We start from the raw sequence: 22,373 nt of genomic DNA on the forward strand, positions 1-22,373 counted from the left end.
CTCCTGCTGCAGGCATGCAGAGCTGACGCTGAACCGCAGCCGCAGATTACAGATCAGACTAATCAGGGAAATTACATTAGCGTTTCATTAGAATGCAAATCCCCCGGCTCTCTGTGAAAAAGTAATAAAGCTTTAAAAGTTGGGCATTGTGCTGAAGTCTTTCCTCTTTTCTTTTCATTTCCCTTCCAAGCGTTTTGACACTCAATCAATCCGCTAAAGCGCTCTTGATCAATAGGTTCCTACGCTCCTTTTCTCCAGTTCTTCTACGTAAATAATCAATAAAATTCAGCACAATTCATCTTGAATTATAAAGTTTATCTAATAGTTCTTTGGGAGTTCAAACATTACTTTCTGTCTGCTAAACTGTTTTTTTTTTTGTATTTTTCATCTAAACAGGAACTAATTTTGTTTTTAAAAGGCAGCTGGTAAAAAGTCAGTTTTATTTACACAACAAGGGAGTTCAAAGTGCTTTAAATGGTAAAAACAACACAATTACCAATTATAAAATAAGCAATAAACATTACATTTTGTCAACTTCTATCATCAAATATAATAATCAATGTTCCAGTTGATTGTAATCAAAGGCAGATCTAAATAAATGTAATCTTGATTTAAAAAATTAAACAGAAACTGATAAAAACAAAAGCTTGACTTCCTAAATGGCAGCAAATCTTCTTTTATATTGTTCAGAAAGTGCAATTAGTAATTCTAAATATAAATTAGAATAAATAAGTCAGAAAGAAGCATAGAATTAGACTGAATAGATCTGCTCTTATTGATCAAGCACATTATCACGATACCCAATACAGAATCTGCAGGTCAGACAGAAGTCGCAAAAAAAAGAGAGAAAATTAAAAAATCTGAATTGAGCATTAATTCCTTTTTAAAACGATAAACAGGATGTTTTTTTCTGATTGGTTTAAGAAAAGTGTTCATCCACTGAGCGTTGTTTTAAACATGCTACACCAATAGGGGGCAGTGGAGAGCAAAACTAAAACCTGACAAGAGAAAAATAAATATCAGCTGTTCATATCGGCTCAGTTTTATTTATCGGACCGATACCGATGTTAGTGCCGATATATTGTGCATCCCTAATGTTAAATGGAGGTTACGTGAATCGCATGAGAATCTGTTTATCAAATAGCTGGATACATGTGGACAACAGGGATGCAGCGACTGCAGCTTTTTTACTGATCTCTAAAAAGTCTGACATGCTGATTCCGATTTTGGCCAAAACCAGTTTTTTTTTGGTTTTGTTTGAAAGTCTCTGAGTTGGCAGCAGTGGGTCGACTCTCATTACTGTGAATGTGCAGAATGACCCGGTGGGCCGGTCTACAGTCAAACCTCTCACAGGAGAGGACAGTGGGTGATTTTTAGACCTTTGCTGAGGAACAGAGGATGAGGTCAGCTTCACACGAAGTATCGGCCGATCACCAACATCACAAGATTAAAGAAATCGGTGCACCTCTTGTGTACAAGGCCTTCGTTGCGTTAGTTACTTAAATAGTCACCTAGTTTGTTAGTTAGTAAGGAAGGAACTCCTGAATGCTACAGGAATCCCGTTTATAAAAGATTACAGTGAAACGCTGGCTGCTTTGAAGTAAAACATAACCAAATCACCAGCAGTATGACTCTGGTGTTTTACACACACGGTGTAATACTAACTGCAGAGCACTGAAGTGTTTATGTAGAGCGAGGTTGTGAATGAGTTGGGGTTAGATGCATCATCTATTAGAAAAACACACAGAGCAAGAGCCTCAGCAGCTCCAGGCCGCTGCTCCCTGCAGCAGAGCTGGAATAAAATGGATCCATCGGCTCCTCAGTCCTCGGCAGTTTATCGTGTTAGTGGCGGCGTGCTGCTGATTGCAGACTGTGTGTGTGTGTGTGTGTGTGCTGCTCTGCGGCGGTCCCCCACTCACCCGATGTACTGCAGTGGATGGCTCTGATGAATAACAATCCTACACGTGGGGCACGTGTTGTTCTCCTCCAGATACTTTACAAGGCAGCTTCTGCAGACTGCGGACACACACAGCAGATGAAGCGTCACAACGCAGCGTACATCCATCCTCCATTACACTCCCAGCCTCACTACAATGATGCATTTCCTTTGGTTTTAAAAGTTGCAAACCTCAAATTCGTCCATGGTTCTGAAATTTAACAATTAGCGTGTGCATATAATTTAAAAAAAACTACATACTGCTCCTTTTTTTTTAGGCAATTGTACGGCCACAAACACAAATATTGTTCATTCCAACTTGAAACAGACTTCTTCAGGACAAGAATTAAATAAAAAAAGTGATTTATGTCACTAAGCTGCACACAGTTGTGAACTGAACTGAACTATATAGTCTCTAAACAAAACTATCCTTCATAAAAAGGGATAGTTGAGACCAAAGAACCAGACTGAAGACTTCTTTCATCTAGTTTTTGGCAAAACGAGAGAGAGAAAAGACCAATTATTGAGCTTGTTTTAATTTATCTCATCAATTAATTTGTTGCTTACTGCAACAGGCCTACACATGTTGCTGCATTTGATCATATTGCAGAATTTACTGCATAACATTTCCAATAATACTGTTAGTTATGTGTGAAAATGATGAATCAAAATTCTAATTATGATAAACTCTTTATGATAAATGCACACCTCTACTTTGCACACTTCTGCACGACCAGCAGCTCCAAACAACAACAAGCTGCCACCCAGTGTTTCTTCACTGAATGGTGAATTTTGTGTTGCTCAGGAACATGCAAAGAGTCTCTCCAGGATTAAACACATCAGTGTGAAAGAAAAAAACAAAGTCTCAATTAAAAAGAACCAAATGTGCCTTGTTTTACGATTCATCCGGAATCACAAAGCGACTTTGGATCAAGGTACAAATCCCCTCAAATGACATTCAGACTTCAGGGAATTTTACTTTCAACTACAGCCACCTTTTGTTGGATACAATAAGCGTATTGTGGAATCCTGCGGTGTAATTTGCGGAGCCCGATGTGCCGTGAAATCCATCTCTTTTTGACATTTTTATTGCAGCAGAGCAGCTGCGCCGATGACGTGATGCGAATGTCTTTGTTGTCTCGGCTCTCCGACGGTGGAGCCCCCTTTTTTCCACACTGAGAGGCAAAAATCAAAGCCTCATGTCTGGACGCTTCATGTTTGAAGTGACCAAGAACGCTCCCATCTGTGGTGACCGGGCGCCCTCTAGTGGAGACAAACGGTACTGAAGCATCTGGGTTTGTTTTGTGAATTTAATCCAGGTTTCTCTGACCTTTTCGTTGTTCTTTCGTGTTGCAAATATCATAAATGTTTCCCTTCAAGTGCTACAAGCAGCCTGCAGCTAAAAACAATCCAGAATTCCTGCAGGATAAGTATCAGCTTTGTGTCAGCGCGCTGCTTGCTAAGCTCTCTACACTGGCTCAGCTCACATGTGAGCAGCTTCAGACGGCAGATGAAATAAACAGGACGCAGACTTGTAAACTCTGTGACCCCACAGGGATCCCTGAATTCAAAAACAAGCTGGTTTCTTTTCAGAGTGAAATGCAGAAGGCTTCATCTGGACAGGAACTAGAAAGAAACTGGATGATTTCATTTAAACCGAGTCTGCAGGCCAGCAGAGGCCCCAACACAGGAAGTGTTGAGGTGAAGAAACGAAGAGGAAGCTGGGTTTTACAAATAATTTCACAAAAGAACCGCAAACTATAAAAACATGCACATGAATTAATGAAGGACATGGCAAAGATTTCAAAAGATTTTTAAAACCCAAACAGAATAAGAAAACAAGAAAAAGGGATCAAGCATCTATGGAGAAATAGGATTGTTTTCTTAGAATTACAAGAATAAAATCATAATATTAGCAAAATAGAGACACAATATTACAAGTAAGAAATGTTTTAATGGAAAAAAGGCCTTGATAAAGTCACAAGTATAATTGTTTCAAAGTCCTTCTACTGATAATAGTTTGATGCTGATTTGTCAAGATTAAATATTTTCTTATCTGTAAAACTGATACCAAAATAAAACTTTACAAGATGTTTAACTTTCCTCATTTAGTCGTCATAAAACCAGATAATTTCATAAAACCACTCTCTTGTAATAAATAAACTTTATTATTATGTAATATGTTTATAGGTTGTGTACTTCTATTTATTTGTACTTCTTACTATTTTATTTTTATTTTGCTTTTCTCCACTCTGTAGTTCAAACGTTGTAATCTTTCTCTGGAAAATAAGAGTTGTAATGGTTGTTTTATTTATCATGATGCACAAACCTACTTATCTTTAATGTATTGTGCATTATGATAGTGACTGTGTTTTTTGTAAAATCAATAAAAATACAACAATAAAAAAAATAAAAGACCGTTTGTAAGATATTTTCCATCATCTGCAATTTAAAAAATGTATTTAAAATCAGAAATCAAGAACAATATTCTACTTTAGCTTAAATATTTTTATCTTGCACATAACCCCATGTGTTCCCTTCATCTTCATACCACTCAGACTTTAATTCAACATTTTCTGTTATGTTTTAATGATGCAGCCTAAACATTAATCTCGACTAATGAAGATCTCTTCTAACTCAAGGAGGGTAATTTTGTGTCAAACCCAAAGCCCGGATCCAACGAAATAGTAAGAAACTGCAGAAAGCAGCAGATGGTGTAATTCGACTTTGCTGAACCGAGCTAATGATGCACCTCAGTGTGAACGATATTTCCCCCCTTCTTGTGAGATATAATGTGCAGATTACACGCTCTGTGATCGTGTGTGCACACAATTACCTCAAGATGTTGACTTAGATCAGCTTTCAACAGAGAAATATCTATAAACTGCTTCAGTTTTCTGCTAAAAAAAAACAACAAGATGTTTATTTCTGTGATTGTGCTTTTTAGAATTAAAGCGAACAAAAAGAAGAAAACAGGAAATGGGTCGAGACGGATGAAGACTGAGCGGATCAGGAAAGCGTGGGAGGAAGGACCTACAGGTGTGTAAGCACTCGGTGACGGTGGTGGCGTCGATCAGGTAGCCCTCACACAGGCGACATGTGATGTGGGCGTTGATGTGACACAGCTTTATCTTCCTCGTCAGCATGTCGGGGTTCTGGGGAGGAACAGGGACACAAAGAAACGGGCTGAAGATCAAAACAAGCATCACATGACGTCGGTTAGCTCTACCACAACGACACAAAACAACACCGCTCACACTGATGGCAATGACGAAGATGAGATTAGATTATAATAATCACGTCTGTTACAGGGTATAGAGGAGGATCTGTGGTGCTGTGGGTCTGTTTCTCTTGAAAGAGTCATGAAAATCCAGCTGGAGTGCATGGAACCATGAGTTATTTGAAACGATTAATCGTATTAAAGATTATTCAAATAATCGTTAACCAATTTAGTAATCGATTAATCTTTAACTGGAGCATACAGACATAAAGAACACCACATCCGGAGCAGCAACCTGTTCATAAAATGTATACATTTGACAATGAAGTAGAAAAAAAATCTGTATATATCTTAATTTTGTTCAAATTCACTAATTTGTTGCATTTCCGGCAACAAAATGTGTATTTTCTTATTTACAAAATTAATTTAATTATCAACTTGCACATTTTAATGCATTTCCAATATTGTATAAAAAATAATTTAATGAAAAATCACCAGGATGTGCCAAGATATTTTATTTAATTAACTGACTAATCGGCAAAATAATCGATTACTAAAATAATCGCTAGTTGCATCCCTAATATATATTTATCAAAACACATCTTGATGGTCCCAGAAACTTTTGGTGAATAATTCTGTCGACACGCGAGACGAAACCTGAACTTATTTGAAGGCGTTTGTCCCATTAGTGTAAAACTAACTCAGCATTTCAGAAAAGGGTTTTAATTAAACATGGTGGAGGCAGAGTGATGGTTTCAGCTGCTTTAGGACATGGATAACTACGATGAGCAAATCCTGAACTACAATGTCCAACTACTTCCAGCGTGGCCTAGTCAAAGTCTGGCCATACATCTAATTGAGATGCTGTGGCATGACCTTAAATCTGTCATTTTTGATTGAAGGAATGGTTTCAGTGCACTTAAGTTTAAATTTATCCAAAGTACACCAGGAGGTTTACTGCTGAATTACTCATAAAAACACACAAAAATGAAGGTTTCAGTGGGGCCTAGTCAAAGTCTGTCGTTAAATTGAATTTAGGTAGTAATTTTTGCTTTAAATTAAGCAAAACAGTCGTTGCCGGGATTCAGAAATGCTCAATACTTTTTTCACATTGGGTGAAATTGGTTGAGATCATTTTTTCCTATTAAGAAGTTAAATCATAACTTAAAAATTGCATTTTAAATTCACAATGTGACGATTTAAAGGGGGCAAATACTTTTTCACAACACTATATGTTATTAACCTCTAAGCTTCTCTTTCCACCCATTAAGAATCCAGTTAGGAAGCAGTAAGAACTGTCTCTGAAAAGGAAAAATAAACTGAATCTGCAACATAATTTCAAATAATCACTTTAGTTTTTCTTTTTCCTCAATCTGAGTTTGTTTCATCAACTTTTCATAAAGATAAATGACCCGACAGCTTCCTGGAAGTGAAGTGCTGCTGCTGCTGGATCTGCTCTGAGGGTAATTGGTTAATACTTTGTAAGCCTCTCTGACTAAACTCTCACATGAGTTGGATAATACTGCAGCTTTTTATATTAGATCACAGAGCATCATTGTTTTCTACGCCAACTTGCATCTTCGTTTATTCCCTGCTAATAACCTGCTGCTCCCTTGAATCCACCTCCAACCTGACAACACCAGCAAGGAGCCAGGAGAGTCATTTATCGCCGGCGGAAACAACTCATTACCGATTTTTATCCACAAGTGAGCACAGCTGCTGTGCAGCAACGCAGACGAACGCGCCGCGACTCGCCGCTCAGAGGGCGAATCACGCTCCGACAGAGAGGAAGCGCCGGCTGAGTTGAGCAACAGCGTGACACACTGTGGTTTCATTGTTAGCAAATCCCTGGGAGTTTACTCGTAGAAACTCAGCGCACGTGTGAACGCTCACTGCATCTGTTAGATCAGGGGTGTCCAAACTGTGGCCCAGGGGCCATTTGTGGACCCTGGACTTATCTTGTGCGGCCCCCAGCTGCAATTCAAAAATGATACAAATTTGGCCGGAAGATGCAAAGAGATGTTTATTTTATAATCAGGGTAAAAGTTATTACCAGTATAATTTTCTTTTTTAAAAAAAGGTAAAACTTTCTTGAAAAGCCAAATTTTCTGCATCCAAGTCAGCTTTTAGTTTCTTTCAAACTTGGCGAAATTTTGAAACAAAATGACCCAAATCCTGTTCTTATTACTGAAACTTGACATGAAGGTTGAAGAAAGAAATACTGCCACCTGCAGGTGGGAGTTAGAAGTTCAGAAGTTTTTGACCGTTTTTATGGAAAATTTGCAACAAAAAAACAAAAACAAAAAAACAATTGTTGCAATTGTTCGTTGGTGTAAAAAACAAACGCAGGAATCTGATTTTGCATAAACTGGATGCATCCCTGTACCATTAAAAAATGAATTAAATGCTCAGGTTTGATTGAGGTGTGTTGGAGCAGTCATAGCTGGTCTCGCTCCTACTGAGTAAATCTTTTAATTGTGTAGAAAATGTTTCTGAATCTTGTTTCTGTGGACTGATTTGTTTACCTAAATCAAGCTCAATAACCAGGCGACCTGGTGTGAGCCGAGCAGCGTGGATCGCTCAGATAATGGCGGGTCAGGCTCAGTGAGTCAGACTCTGAGACACCCAGCATCCATTATTTAGAAGCTGAAACATCTCCAGGAATCATCCTCAACTACAAGAACCATGCAGACATCCAGGAAAAAAATCCGTCTTCAGAAGCTTTCAGCTCAAAACGCACCAGAGAAACCTTTTGCTTTTGCGTTAGACAATGTTTTGAGTCCATTTAGGAGATTTTTCCCAAAGCAGGAGGTAAAAACATTGAAGAGGAGAGCAGGTCTTACCCCTAATACCGCCATGCGTCGACTGTGGGTGGAGCAGCAGCCACGTCTCTTCCTGCGGTTGTGCGGCCGACGGCGTTAGCTGCTCATCATGGAGTGCCTCTCATCAAAGCCTGGAAACGAGCAAAAGACAATAACTAAGCTTTAACAAGAATATGCAGAGGAGCTGTTAAATAATAAGGAGGTGAGTCACAGAGTTTGGTGGTTTTCTGCTTTTATATTTACAGATTCACACCTGAAAAGTGATTAACAAGTTTTTATTAAGTTTGTACACACCAGGAAAAAACACAATCAGGAAAAATGCCAAATAAAAAACATTTTTTAACACTTTAGCATCTAGCGTTCTTAGTCCCCTCAGAATCTAAGAATGAATAAGAAGCCTAAAAGTAAACTATGGTAATCTTTTATTGCAGCAAATTTACCTGGAGCTTAAACATTTTGAAAAATCCAGACTTTAATACAATTAGAACCCAATTAATGCCATGAAAGAAACGAGAAAAGCCCAAGAGGAAGTTGTAATTATGAGTTATAAAATCATGGTTATGAGAATAAGTAACTACAAGAAGTAAATTACAAGAATAAAACTCACAATTTTGAGTTTTAAAGTCAGACTTACAAATTTCAAGTTTTAAAAGTTGTAATTTAAAATTTCGGCTAATACTTCCATGTGAAGCTGATCTTATCCAACAACATTATCTACCTCAACAAAGGTCTAAAGGTCAACAAAGGTGAAAAAGTGGTGTGACGTCACACCACTGTCACCAACTCAACAACTTTCTTGCAATATTTTGCAACGTTTCAGACAAAATAAATTGGTGTCGGTCAAAATCGGAATCGGCAAGTCAGACTTTAAAGATCGGTAATCGTGATCAGCCAGAAAACTGCAATCAGTGCACATCCATCCAAAAAAAAATATATATATATATATATATATAAACAAAGTAATAATCATTTTAAGGATATTTTATACTCCTTTAACAGTTTTGCGACAGACTAGCATGTGGTCTTCATTTCTCTTTTCATAAAATCTGGACTTCACATAAACCGTTTTGCCTTTTCTCACAGTTGTTACCCACCTGTAATAAACATGTGTTTAATACCTGACAAACCTTTATTATCACTTTTACATTAAACAAAAATAAACCAGCTGCGCACCTTCCTTTTGGAATATGTTGCCTTCTGAAATTACACTGATGGTTAATTATTTTAAATAAAATGAAGAGTGATTTAACATCGACTTGATGGAAAGTTTAAATTTATAGTTTCTTATTCTTTGTTCTTTAATTTAGTTCTGATCTGATTGAAATAGTTGGCGTGGTAAAACGTTTTGTTGTTGCAGCAGTTGATTTTGATGTTTGTAAAGGATTTTTACTGTAACATTTGGTTTTTACGGTACAGACTAACGGGGATCCTTAAAGAAACTGTCAAATTCACTAAAGTTTGTGAGTTCAGCAGAGAAAGACAATGACTCTGAACCAAGTCCAACCGTCCTGCTGAATCCGGCCTCTGCTGAAGGACAGACGGCGTCCAGCACAGCAGTGGCTAGTTATGCCATCACAAGCCGTGATTCATCGCTTAATCGTAGGAGTCGACCTCTCTAGTCACGACGAGGGTGGAAATCTGAGGCGGAGAGCACCCACCGATCCTTCACCCTCCTCCACACGCATTAGAAACAGAAAGTCTTTAAAGTGTCCGGCGCGCCGGCCGGTCTCTGCCAGCTCATCAGACCGTGAAATTATCCCGGTTAGTCGGCCGAGATGAAACACGGAGAGGGCTGCTGAGGACGCACACACGCCGTACTGCTGGCGGTCACAGCGCCTTAACGCGGATGTTACTGTAACTTTACACCTGCAGTGTCTCAGTGATGTAATGCGGTCAGGCTGCGGTCAAACAGAGCACCTCTGATTCCTCTGAATCAATGCTTTTGTTATTCGGCTCATTAAAAAGTCAAATTAGATGAAAAATATCAGCAGGACTTAGGAGGCAAACAGAAAACAGAACAGCAACCCTGATAGATTTAAATAACAAATTTACATCCAACAACTAGAGGTTTATAACGACACATAAATAGAAACCACTTTTTCACTACCAATATTTAAGCTTTAGTATAAGGCATAATCTTCTGATTTTTCATTCAACCATTTAAGCTCATTTTATACCATGTTAGAAATACATTAAAATATGCATAAGCAATTAAAATCATTTAAACATTTTATCCCTTCTGGGTAGCAGAGAATGAATCTGCAGCTAAAATACTAGAGTTAATCTGTCGATTATTTTTAATTAAATTAAGAATTGGACTACAAAACATGCTTAATACATTTATTTTATACAGAATTTGAACCAGATGAAGCTAAAACAATGCAACTTCAGGAGTTCAGAGTAGAACATATTTACAGACAGAGCTTTTTTATTTAAATGCAAAATGTATATATTTTTGTATAGTTGTGGTTTAACCATTGCTGTGAATATTTTGGAGTTTCTATAAAAGAGTTTAGTATCAAATGGAAAAGGATTTGAGATGTTGGGTTGGTGTAAAACCTTAGACATGAATCTGGTTAGAAAAGGTGGAAATGAGTAAAAGATTAAAGTAAACTGCTCTTGACACGCTGTAGTGATTCATAATGGAGTTAATCGCCATCCTTCATCCTCCCAACTGAAACCTGTCCAACTGTTTGGCTCAAAAGAAACTAATTTACTTCCCTGGAACCAGTCCCTCTGAAACCAGTCCGTCTGAAACCAGTCCCTCTGAAACAAGTCCCTCTGGTTTCAGAAACGACCACAGAGCCTCGTCACAGCCGCTGCATTTCTTCGTCAGATAGATTCCACCCAAACATTTACACTTCAGGTAATTAAAAATAAAACTTCACAGTAGAGATTGTAGAAATAATCTGAAGAGACTCAGTCTGGTTTTAGAGCTCGTTGTGGCGCAGAAACTAGGGGTGTAGTGATGCAATAATTTCACAATACGATATACGATATTCTGGTCACGATACGTATCACGATATTTGTCGAGTGATACAATTCGATACGATTCAGTGCATTTTTACGATTTTCTGAAAGATTTTAGAAGGACAGAGTGATTTTAGTGACATTTTGTGTTCCATAGACTTGAATTTTGTTGACTGAAAACTGATTAAAAGCACCAACTACACAATACCTGACTCTGATTGGACAGTCTAACAGTCTGCAGCTGGACAAAATGAATCAAAGATGCAGTGAGATAATTAGTTTCTGTCATTTAATTCATGTGGATTTGACATAAAACTCAAAAATTTAAACGGTAATCCAGGAGAGTGGGGAGATTATCAGCCTCTGTAGACTCTCAATATGCAAATGATTGCACTTATATTTTTTTTCTTTTGGACACTGTGGCTGCATTTTGGAGTAAAAATGCAGCCACAAATGCAGTCTTTTGGACTATGGGGAAAAAGGCTTTTCTACCTTGGTTCCCGGAGTTAGCCGTGGCTGTAAGCTGTTTACTACTAGCTGCTAAACTAGTGGCTCCGCCTCACCCCGTAATGATCGACTCCCTGCAGCTACGCAGCGCCAATATTCCGCTGCTTGGATCTCTGAGTAGCTGCCTCTCAGACTGCCAGGATCTCATAGTACTCTCAGTCTCTGAGTCTCTTTGTTAGTATCAGAGTATTTGTCTGATACTCTCTTTCTTCAGGTAATCCTTTATATACAGAACAGAAACCGCTAAGCTAAAAACTAATTACGAAGTGAATGCTACCAGTCATAATTTGCATTAATTTCGCGATCTCACTGCTTTTGCAGCTGCTCCGTTCGCGCCGCCACTTCTCAGCAACAAAATACAGCCCATCGTTATTTATTGAAGATTTTACATTTCCAAAAACACAGGAATCCAATGTTTCGTTTCGTTTTGTACGTTTGGAAGCTCATTCCCTCTCACATAATCGGAAAAGCCGGGGAATGGCGGCGCTTTTGACATTTCTCTGACATTCGAAAAACATGGTTTACTAATTTTAGCATAGCTCCGGTTATACTTGGCCTATTAACACAATTTAAAAACTGGTGTGTAGTTTATAATGTGCACTTTAAGCTCAAGTTGAAAGTGAGACTGAGGGAGGCGGAGCCTTGCTGCTACGCTGTAACAAACTAGACGTTAAAATGAGCTATAAGGCTATGGACCCCTATGGTTTAACGGATCGATACTCGCAGATGAAAAATTGATACTTTCTGAGGGCAGAAAATATCGATATATATCGCCGAATCAATTTATTTATATAGCCCTAGCAGAAACGGCTCAGCCGGACGCCACTGGTGATATTCTTGTGGGTTCAGATGGTGGACTGGAGTCGGTACTGGTGCTGTTTGAGCTCAGAGATGCCTGGTCTTAGTCATGAGATTATTTTACTGAATCCAGGACATGTTGTATGGATCCCAGGAACAATCGTTAATTGGTTTAGATCATCTTTGATGGACTCCAGTTTGTTTAAATGGATGATGATGCTCAGTGAATTCTAATTTCATTACGATAAAATATAGAAATATTAAACAGAATGAAATACATTTCCTTTATTATGTTGATAATACACTACAGGTGTTTCACATTACTACTAGTGGAGTATCATTAGACTAAAAAATATAAATTAAATCCCATATCAGTTTTATTTGACTTTTTTTTTTTTTTAATGGTTAAGAAAATCTAGTTTGTGCCTTAAAAAGTCTGATGCAAAATATAATAGTGTTTAAAAAAAAAAAATCAGCTGATCCAAAAATTTCCACCTCCGTCATATTTCCCCAATTTTAGCTTCTGTTAAATCCAAAATATAAAGTTGCTATTATAAACGACCAAACTCAATCAGTATGTTGCTACCAAAGCATTTAAACTGCAGGTTTATTTGTGATAAATCTGAGTTTGGAGCACAATATTATTCATCCATTCATCCATTTTCTTCTGCTTATCCGGGGTCGGGTCGCTGGGGCAGCAGCTTCAGAAGGGAGGCCCAGACTTCCCTCTCCTCAGCCACTTCTTCCAGCTCCTCCAGGAACCCCAAGGCGTTCCCAGGCCAGCCGAGAGACATAGTCCCTCCAGGGTGTCCTGGGTCTTCCCCGAGGCCTCCTCCCGGTGGGACGTGCCCGGAACACCTCACCAGGGAGGCGTCCAGGAGGCATCCTGACCAGATGCCCGAGCCTCAACTGGCTCCTCTCGACGTGAAGGAGCAGCGGCTCTACTCTGAGTCCCTCCTGGATGACCGAGCTTCTCACCCTATCTCTAAGGGAGAGCCCAGCCACCCTGCGGAGGAAACTCATTTCGGCCGCTTGTACCCGTGATCTTGTTCTTTCGGTCATGACCCAAAGCTCATGACCATAGATGAGGGTGGGAATGTAGATCGACCGGTAAATCGAGAGCTTCGCTTTTTTGACTCAGCTCTCGGACCGGTACAGCGCCCGCTTCACAGTAGACGCTGCCCCAATCCGCCTGTCGATCTCCCGCTCCCTTCTTCCCTCATTCGTGAACAAGATCCCCAGATACTTAAACTCCTCCAGATACTTAAACTCCTCCACTAAACTCTCTGGGTCAGGACGACCCCCTGACCCGGAGAAGGCACTCTACCCTTTTTCTGAGCACAATATTATCTTTTAAATAAATCACCATATCAATCTGCTTTTCATACTCCAATAAAACTGGTCAAAATACAAACAAACTGCAAAATTAGGTCAATAAGAAACATTAAATTAATGCCAAAAACTGACTAAAATATCAGCTTATGATGTTTAGGATTTGCATTAAAACAATTTGGATCACTTGCAAAATTGCTAGTAAATGAAAACAATTAGATTAAGAGAAGATGTTAAATGTCTTGATTTAATTTTGGCTGATTTAATTGTGCTCTCGTTAAGCGGTTTCAAAGTGGAGCCAAGAGGCCTGTTAGAGGAGAAAAGCAGCGCAGGGAGAAATTTAAGCAAAAGTTTCCTCAAATAAGAGGTTTTACTGACCGAGAGGAGAAAATTAAGCTTGTCAAGTTACATTTCACAGCTTTACGTCCCACCAAATATTTTTCCTCAAATACATCAGATACAATCATCATTTATAGAAAATATTGTTCAATTTTTTTTTATTACATTATAAAATACAAAATTCAAGTAAAATTGGTTTATTAAATTATCAAAATTATTAACTGAACATTTTTTAAATTAAAAAGTCTTGAAACAAATAAAAGAATCACAAATTAGATTATACAATTAGAAATTATTCAAATATTTATAAAGTGACCAAATGTCTTGGAGAGACCTCATCTGTTAGCATCTTTTTTACAATATTTGAAAAGGCAACGTTACTTCATAATAATTAAGACACTTTAACAACAGAAGAAACTACGGAAGAGGATTAGGGCCACTTGAAAAAAAAAAATCAGACTTTAATCTCAGAATTCTGACCTTTTTCTCAGAACCGTTTTATTTTTTTTCCCAGTGGCCCCAATCCTCTTCCGTAAGAAACAGATTCTTCTAAATCCTCCCAAAAACAATCATAAATGTATCAAAACAATAAAGACCCTGCAGTTTAAAAGTCTGCTGTGGTTTATGTTACGTCATGTAGCGTTTTATGGAAAAAGATGAATTACGCTCAAGCAAAAGTCTTGTAATTTCTTCCCGTCAGTGAGCGTCCTCCGAGTGTTTCTCTAAGCATTCAGCAGAACATTTAGCAACAAAGACTGAAACAGTTTCTACCCTGAACGCCTCAGAAAAACTTCTGCAGTTTGTTATTTGAATGATTTACGTCTAAATTGGAACAGAAACCTCTTTAAAACTGACACCATTTGCAGTCAATCATTTACTGGACTACAAGTCCCAGAAGGTGTTAAGCACACACAGAATAGACAGATAAACACTCCGGCTCCACAAAGAGCCCCTGTCGGGCCGCTGGAGTGTTTGGATCCAGCATAAATTGGCCGCCAGCTGGAGCGACGGACAGCGAAGGCCTGCATCAGAGCGCGGAGCCAGGAGGAGAGGCCCCTGCTTGTTGTGGAAACTTTGGCTTCAGTTCAAAACACACAGCCCAGGACCACACACACAAACACTCAAACCAAAACTTAAGAGTCCACAGAAAAACACGAGAAAAGCCCACAGATTCCCTCACTCTTTCCCCGTCACACACACAGTTATTGTTCCTGCTTAATTCTTTCTGATGGCCCTCAATCCCCCCAGCACGACTCTGTGCCTGGGGAAATCATTCAGACAATAGAGGCGATCCAAACAGAACCAGACTGCAGCCAGCCAGGAGGCTGGACGAGCTGCCAAGAGGCAGCGGCGCTGGAATAATCGAGCTTTGAGTCGAGGCGGAGGAGTTTTTCAAGCTAAAGTGTCATTTATCCCGGAGAGAAAAGGAAGATAACTTAAAACAGAAACTGCTTCTGAAGGACTCCAGCCTAAATATTTAACTCCACTGGTAAAACAATGCAGAATTGCTACAATATCAGAGGTTATATTGCCAACAGTGTCGGGTCACACAGAAAATCAGCAGACAAGAATCTGCAAACAAATAGATGCGTTTCCATGAATGCACATTTTGAAAATAAATTATCTTTATGGAAACACTATAAGTCGCAATAAATCAGATTATAAGATTTATAATTTTCCTCTTCTTTTTTTTTACTCCCTTTCTACCAAAAACTGAATGATTAAGATCTTTAGTCTGCTGTTTTTGAAGGACCATTTAGTTTACAGAGCGCCAGACTTGAGAGTTTCATCATCCAGGTTTTGGTAGAAAGAGAGAGAAAACGATAAATCACTATTAAATCTAATTATTTCAGTTTTTTTATTTGATTTATTGCTTATTGCAACAGGCCTATGCAGAACCCATTGCAGTCCAAAAATAAAAACAACAAGCGTACATTTGTGAAAAATCAGATAAAAAAAAAACAAAAAACACATTATAAAACATCTTTCTGCAACATTTCCAACTGTGGAGTTACAACAGCACAACTAACTTGTGTGGCCTGACTAAATATATCTGCTAGTCATGTGTGCCTGCAGTTAAATTGGTCCCTGAGGGGGAATTGGGTAGATTACTGCAGTAAGACCGTCTCTGCCTTCATGTAAAAAGGAGTAAATGATTCCCTTTAAAAACAGCTTACACCAAAATGAAACAGTTCCAACTCTAAGAGGCTTTGCACAAATATTTCCTCCTAAGTGGCACGTGTCATTAGAGGCAGCAAATGAGCTTGTTACGCGGACTCTGAGAAATCAAACACAGAAGCAAAGTTCCTGCTGTGCAGACACACGGCGAGGCAAACGAGGAGAAACATCACACAATAAACCGACAACCAGGGAGTTTCCAGTAACATTTAAGATGGGATTTATCCTGTTTCCTGAACCGAAATATTAGAAAGAGGAGATTACTCTTCAGCAACAAGACATTATCTGTATGCTACCATAAAGGTACATTCTGGGAAGAATGTACCGTTGTACATTCTGCAATGTATAATCTCCTACACATTATAGGAGATTACTCTTCAGCAACAAGACATTATCTGTATGCTACCATAAAGGTACATTCTGCAATATATAATCTCCTATACACATTGTCTTCAGCAACAAGACATTATCTGTATGCTACCATAAAGGTACATTCTGCAATATATAATCTCCTATACACATTATAGGAGATTACTCTTCAGCAACAAGACATTCTCTGTATGCTACCATAAAGGTACATTCTGCAATATATAATCTCCTATACACATTGTCTTCAGCAACAAGACATTATCTGTATGCTACCATAAAAGGTACATTCAGGGCAGAATGTTGGGTTGTTAGTTCTCAACCTTACAGATATAAATAAATGTAAATCAGCAATATTACAACTCAATAACAGGTTATCTCAAAACTGTAATGACCTAAAATTAATTTGTTACAAGCTGAAGTTTACATTTTCTGTCGACAGACTTCAATCTGGTTTTTGTGTTTCTGTAAATCTACGTTCACACAACAGGCAAATGCGACCCAAATCTGATTTTTTTTTACCCCCCAAATGCGACCTGTATGCGACGTTTTCATGGCAGTCTGAACGGCCAAATTCCAATTTTTTAGCCAAAATGTAAATATCTGATTTGTGATACTAAATCAGATGCATATCTGATTATTTTCAAAGAACTATCACGTCACATTTCACACTTCAGTATTTGCGAATTTACCCGTTCCAAAACTTTTTCTGTGAAACAAAATTCCAATTTGTTCAGATTTTTTTTGTATAATATCTCAAAGAAAATGCAGCTTGGGAAGCTGAAGCATTGATGCAAAGCTATTTGACACAATTGGCTGGCATTTACAGACCAACCAATCCTGGAGCAGCATTCCTTTTCCTTGGCTCTGATTGGCTGTAACCCCAAAGACCAGCGATGATGTCAGCTAGTAGAACTAAGACTCTTTCTACTGTGTATATTAAAACATATTAAGATATATTTAGTGTTTGAACTTTTAAAATAGACAGTTATAAGCTTTTTTAGAGGGTTTCCAATGTATTCGTGGATTTCAACATGTGTCCAAATTCATTCCTCATCAAAAATAGCATTTTTAAAAAACATTTTACAATGTTTACGTCTTCATTTTACATTTGTTTACTGGAACTTTCCAGTATTTAAAAAAATTTTTTTTTAAATCACACAGGTTGGTTGTAGGGTGTCCTAATTTTTCACAGTTGTGCCAAACTGTTGGAGATTCGACTTCACCGCCATGTTGGTTTGATGATAACGGCAGTTTTCTGGGTCAACCACACCCACTGACAGCAGCAGTTTTCTATCTGATTTCTCCTGCTGAACTGCCTAGTTGTAACCAAAGAGAACAATGTATAAAATGATCCAAGAATTACAAAAGATTAAAAGAAACAACAACTAATAAATCAAGATTTCTTATTGAGTGTTTCAGGACTGCAACTTCAGTTACTCTATTGAATTATTCTGACGATTAAGTGCTAAGAAATTTACACATTTTACAGATTTTTTTTAAAGTTAAACTACAATATAAGAAATACATTAAAAGATGAAACAAACTGAAATAATTTTTTAAAATAAGACTCATTTTCTTATTTAAAGGGCATAAATATAGTGAATCTGAAGAAAAAACTGTGCCGCTTGAGGTGTTTTAGCTAAAACATATTTACAGATATTTATCTGAAATGCAAAATGTATGTAAATTTATACATTTTGCTGACATTAAACCAGCTTCGGTTTAATTACAGTTCTAAATGTGTTGTTTTTTTTCAATAAACAGCCTTTTTTAAACCTGTATAGCCCAGTTAGCGATTACTCAATTAGTAAATTAGTTGACGATTATTTCAATAATTGATTAATCAAATTAATCATGATTAAGAGTCATATTTCAAGTGATGCCAACTGATTTAAAAACAGCTCAAAAATCTGTTCTAGCACATGTCTGACTGAATTAAGTAAAGAGCAGCTTGAAAGGATAAATGAACCGAAGTCGGCTACTTTACTGAACTGCACACAGCAATTTATGTTGAGTGGATCAAATGGAAGATTCTTAGAAAATTCAATAAACCCATCAGAAAATGTTTTGATCTTTCATAACTCAAGTCTTGGGTCTGTCCATTGTGACAACTCCAAAACAACTTCTCAAAGAAGAAATCCAGAAACCGTCCTCTGATGGTGATTATTAATTCACAACTGCAGATCACATCAGGGAGCCAATAGATGCCCCTTCTATTGCTTTGGCGCTCTAATGGATACTAAATCTGTCAAACCGAAGAACAAAGCAGACAAACAGGAAGCATCTGTATCTGGGACAATTTAGAGACAAGTTTGACGCAGGATATTAAGGGTTTTTAAGGAAAGCAGGAACACACAAGTCATCCGCACGGATGTTATGACTAGAGATAAAATTGATTAAAAAAAATACGGATATTCTTTCCACAACTTTCAGTTAAAATACAATTCTGTAAATTAAATGCACCAAAAACTGAGACCTACAACAAATAGCCTCTTCTTGGTTTGGCAAAGTTTAGTTTGCATTTGGTGAAGAAGAAAGTTGTGCTCAGTGTCTTCTTAAGGCGATTTTCTTCAGTGGTTTTTGGTGCAGCGCCAACACAAGCGATGGAGTGAACAGGTTTTCCATCGTTTGTTTGACTCAGTGCAGAGTGAAAGCAAGGCACACCAGCTGAAGATGTAACAAATGTTGCAATTTTGGTCCCAAATCCAGTTTTCAAAAGTGTGGTATCTTTAAAAATCTGATTCAAAAATATGTTACATAGTAGCTTAAGAAATGTTGAACTACTGAATGGAAAATATTAAACACATTTGTTTGCTTAACTACATATTTTATTACACTGTTCTTCAATCTTGATGTTTTGCTTTGATTAGATTAAAACCAACTGTCTGTGATTGACCAAGTTGTGAGCACAGTTGTTTGCATGTTAAAACATACTTTGCATGTGAAGGACAGATAAAATGTCGTGCGTTTTCTGGCACTGATGGCTTTCCATACATGAGGAGCATGAGAGACAGAGTCGGGCAACGAACAGGGAATGACTTCACCAGAACTGAGCGCGGGCCAGAGTACGTATTTAGTGAATTTTTGTGAGATTTAAACACACACACATATCACAGATTATTATTATATATGCGCTCAAATCAGTCTCACTGCATGTTCAGATTCAGTTTGACGTTTGTGCCCAAATCAAACTTAGTCTACCCGACTATCAGGTGTAAAAACAACCAAACATGTTTCACTCGTTTTTAAAAAGATACCCAAATATTTCTACCAAGAATCTATGGCAGATTTAACACAGCATATAAGAAAAAGATGCACCAACCACAGTAAAAATCTAAATTAATCCCCAGCTGGCTGCTACACCAACACAGAGAAGTGTCATTTACCCCAGAAAGGCAAATGTGGGGAGTTAAAACAACAGTATTTACAGTAGTTGTCACATGACTGAAATGACTGTGGTTCAAAGGTCAAAAACTCCAACTCTGACCCCTAACACAAACACACACTTCAGTAACAGACTGTTTGACTTGGCTCCTAAAGTAAGATTAGGTCTGATACGACGGTACGTCTCTGGTTGGTAGATGACGTACCGTAATTTACAAAAGGGAGAATCGTGCATCATCACATAGGAGTTAAATTACTGCTGCTACAAACAAGAGAAGCAATGACCAGTTTAAACAGACGGCCGTAATAAAGTCCAAAGAGTTTAGGCTATGACTATCGGTTATCAGCAGAGGTATTAATCTGTCTTTAGTTTTGCAGGCTTTAACAGCAGAATTACATTTCACATTTGTCAGGACTCAAATGTCAAACTTCACTTAACGCGTCTGTCGGCAGGTCACAGTGAGAAATGTCAGCACTTAGCCAACCTCACAGCTGACAGGCTCCAGGAGTCCTCTGCCTCCCACTTATTCTCCCACAGCCTCACTTTTATACTTTTCAAACATTTTTTCACTAAAAGGAGCTTCTACTTCTCTGTCATTTTCACATATCCTCTGTTTCCTCTGAAACCATCAGCCGCTGCTGTACAGTTTTCACAAACGGGTCAAGCGACTGCCAAACACGAGTTAATAAATCTTATACTGAATGTTTCAATCGATAAACTGGAAAGTTTTATCCGCTGAGCAGCAGTCATTAAATTACAACTTTTATAAAGATACTTACTTCCAGAGGTAAAAAGAAAGCTTGACAGTAGTAAGAATTGAATATAAAGGCCACTGAAGGACTGCCAGAGAAAGTAATGAAAACAAAATCAAATTAGGCGACTAATGATCAGCTACATTTTACAATCGCAGGTGAAAAATAAAGTACAGTCCCCTTCCAGTTCAAGAGTTTCACATGTCGTGACATAATAAAAATGCCCTGATCCTTACGAGATTCTAAAATTATTTATTTTTTATCTTAAACACAAACAGCAGATGCCAAATTTAATTGATTGCACAATTATTCTCACGCCATAAAAACTAAAGCTTTGACATTTTGTTACTCTATAAAGGAGTTTCTCAACGTGATGTCAAAGCAGAAAGACATCATTAAAGATTTGAGAAAAGCAACCGATTCTGCCCATCAATCTGAGAGAGGTCATGGGGGTGGTAAAGTTTTTAAAATGCGTAATTCTGCTGCGATAACAGATTATTCACACATGGAAACTGTTTAAGGCAGGTGCTAAGCGTCCCAGGAGTGGATGACCCAGCAAATTCACCCCAGGTCCAGAACATGCATTGCTGCAAAATTTGAAAAGCTCCATGTCAGACTTTACAGGCCTGAGTTCGTGGTTTTAAATGTTAAAAGTAAAGGCGCACTGATCTGACAGTTTTCTGTCCGATTACCAATCTTTAAAAAGCCTCACCTGCCGATTTAGATCTTAGTCCGTATTGATTTAGTTCTGTCTGAAAACTCACTAATGGTACAATATTCACCATTATAAAACTCTGTTGATCAAAACATTGGTCAATTGATTCACAGTCATTAGAGGCATCTCCAATACAAATATCACCAATAAGTAGCTAATTAACCATCCAATTATCCAGGATGGGGTTTACAGCCCATCTCCAACCAGATTAATACATTTCCACATTTTGATGTACCAAGAAATCATCGCACCAGATCTCAAGACATTAAAGCGCCACAATAAACCTCCGGGATTCGACTGCTGTCTGACGAGTGCCAGTTAGTTGTTGCTTGGGTTTCCAGAAGGAACGAAAAATGGCAACAGTGACAGACGAGGCACGAACAATATGTAAATACTGCAAGTCGTTCCAATCCTGAAGCAGTCAGGAAGCATCGCCATAGCAACCGATTAGTGGTTGTCAAGGGTTACGTTGAGCTATCACAACGCCAGCTTTAGTAACTGGAAATGGTAAATGTTGTACTGAAGACCATTAATAGTTGGTCTCAAGTGAACAAAAAGGTTGAGTTTATGAGAAAAAGAAATCAATTAAAATACAGAATAAAGTTATTTCTGCAACATAAATTCTCTTGAAACTAACAATTGCATCTTGTCTTGTAAGATTTACGTACCGTTACATGTTGTGTAGTGCAGAATATTACGACCAGCAAGAGTCAAAGTATAAACTCACCATAATAAACTGACCCAAAAGATAAAGACTAAACAAAAAGGGCTCATTTTTATCAAAAGGTTCAAGAAAAAAAGCATTTCAAGTTGAATCTGAATGACTCCGGGAACAATGTCCTTTGGTCAGATCAGTCAGTCTAGAGGTTTGGTGATTAGTGATAAACATATTTGGAGAAAAAGCCGGTTGTAAAGCACGGTGGTGGAGATGTGATGATCTGGAACCTGGGTATGTTACAATCATCAACGCAACATTATTCTGGAGTTAACTGTGAAGACATCTGTCCTACAGAACCTGGTATAAAAAAGGGTCCAACTTTTTATGGGGTG

General features: G+C 38.1%; 1 protein-coding gene across 3 annotated transcripts in view; it reads right to left on the reverse strand.

Moving 5' to 3' along the window:
* The window catches only part of pcgf3 (polycomb group ring finger 3), a 48,562-nt gene that overhangs the window by 19,116 nt on the left and 7,073 nt on the right, over window positions 1–22,373 (reverse strand). For all 3 annotated transcript variants that reach the window (XR_534755.3, XR_014089402.1, XM_008421162.3), the window contains exons 2-4: window positions 8,000–8,109; window positions 4,974–5,091; window positions 1,920–2,016 (exon numbers count right to left, since the gene is read on the reverse strand). Coding sequence is in view for 1 of the 3 variants with exons in the window: in XM_008421162.3 (XP_008419384.1) it covers window positions 1,920–2,016; window positions 4,974–5,091; window positions 8,000–8,014 (230 nt within the window). In the remaining 2 variants the exon portion in view is untranslated. The remainder of the gene's footprint in view (window positions 1–1,919; window positions 2,017–4,973; window positions 5,092–7,999; window positions 8,110–22,373) is intronic.

Source organism: Poecilia reticulata, chromosome 10 (assembly GCF_904066995.2).
Source record: "Poecilia reticulata chromosome 10, P_reticulata-male-v2, whole genome shotgun sequence".
Lineage (NCBI taxonomy): Eukaryota > Metazoa > Chordata > Actinopteri > Cyprinodontiformes > Poeciliidae > Poecilia > Poecilia reticulata.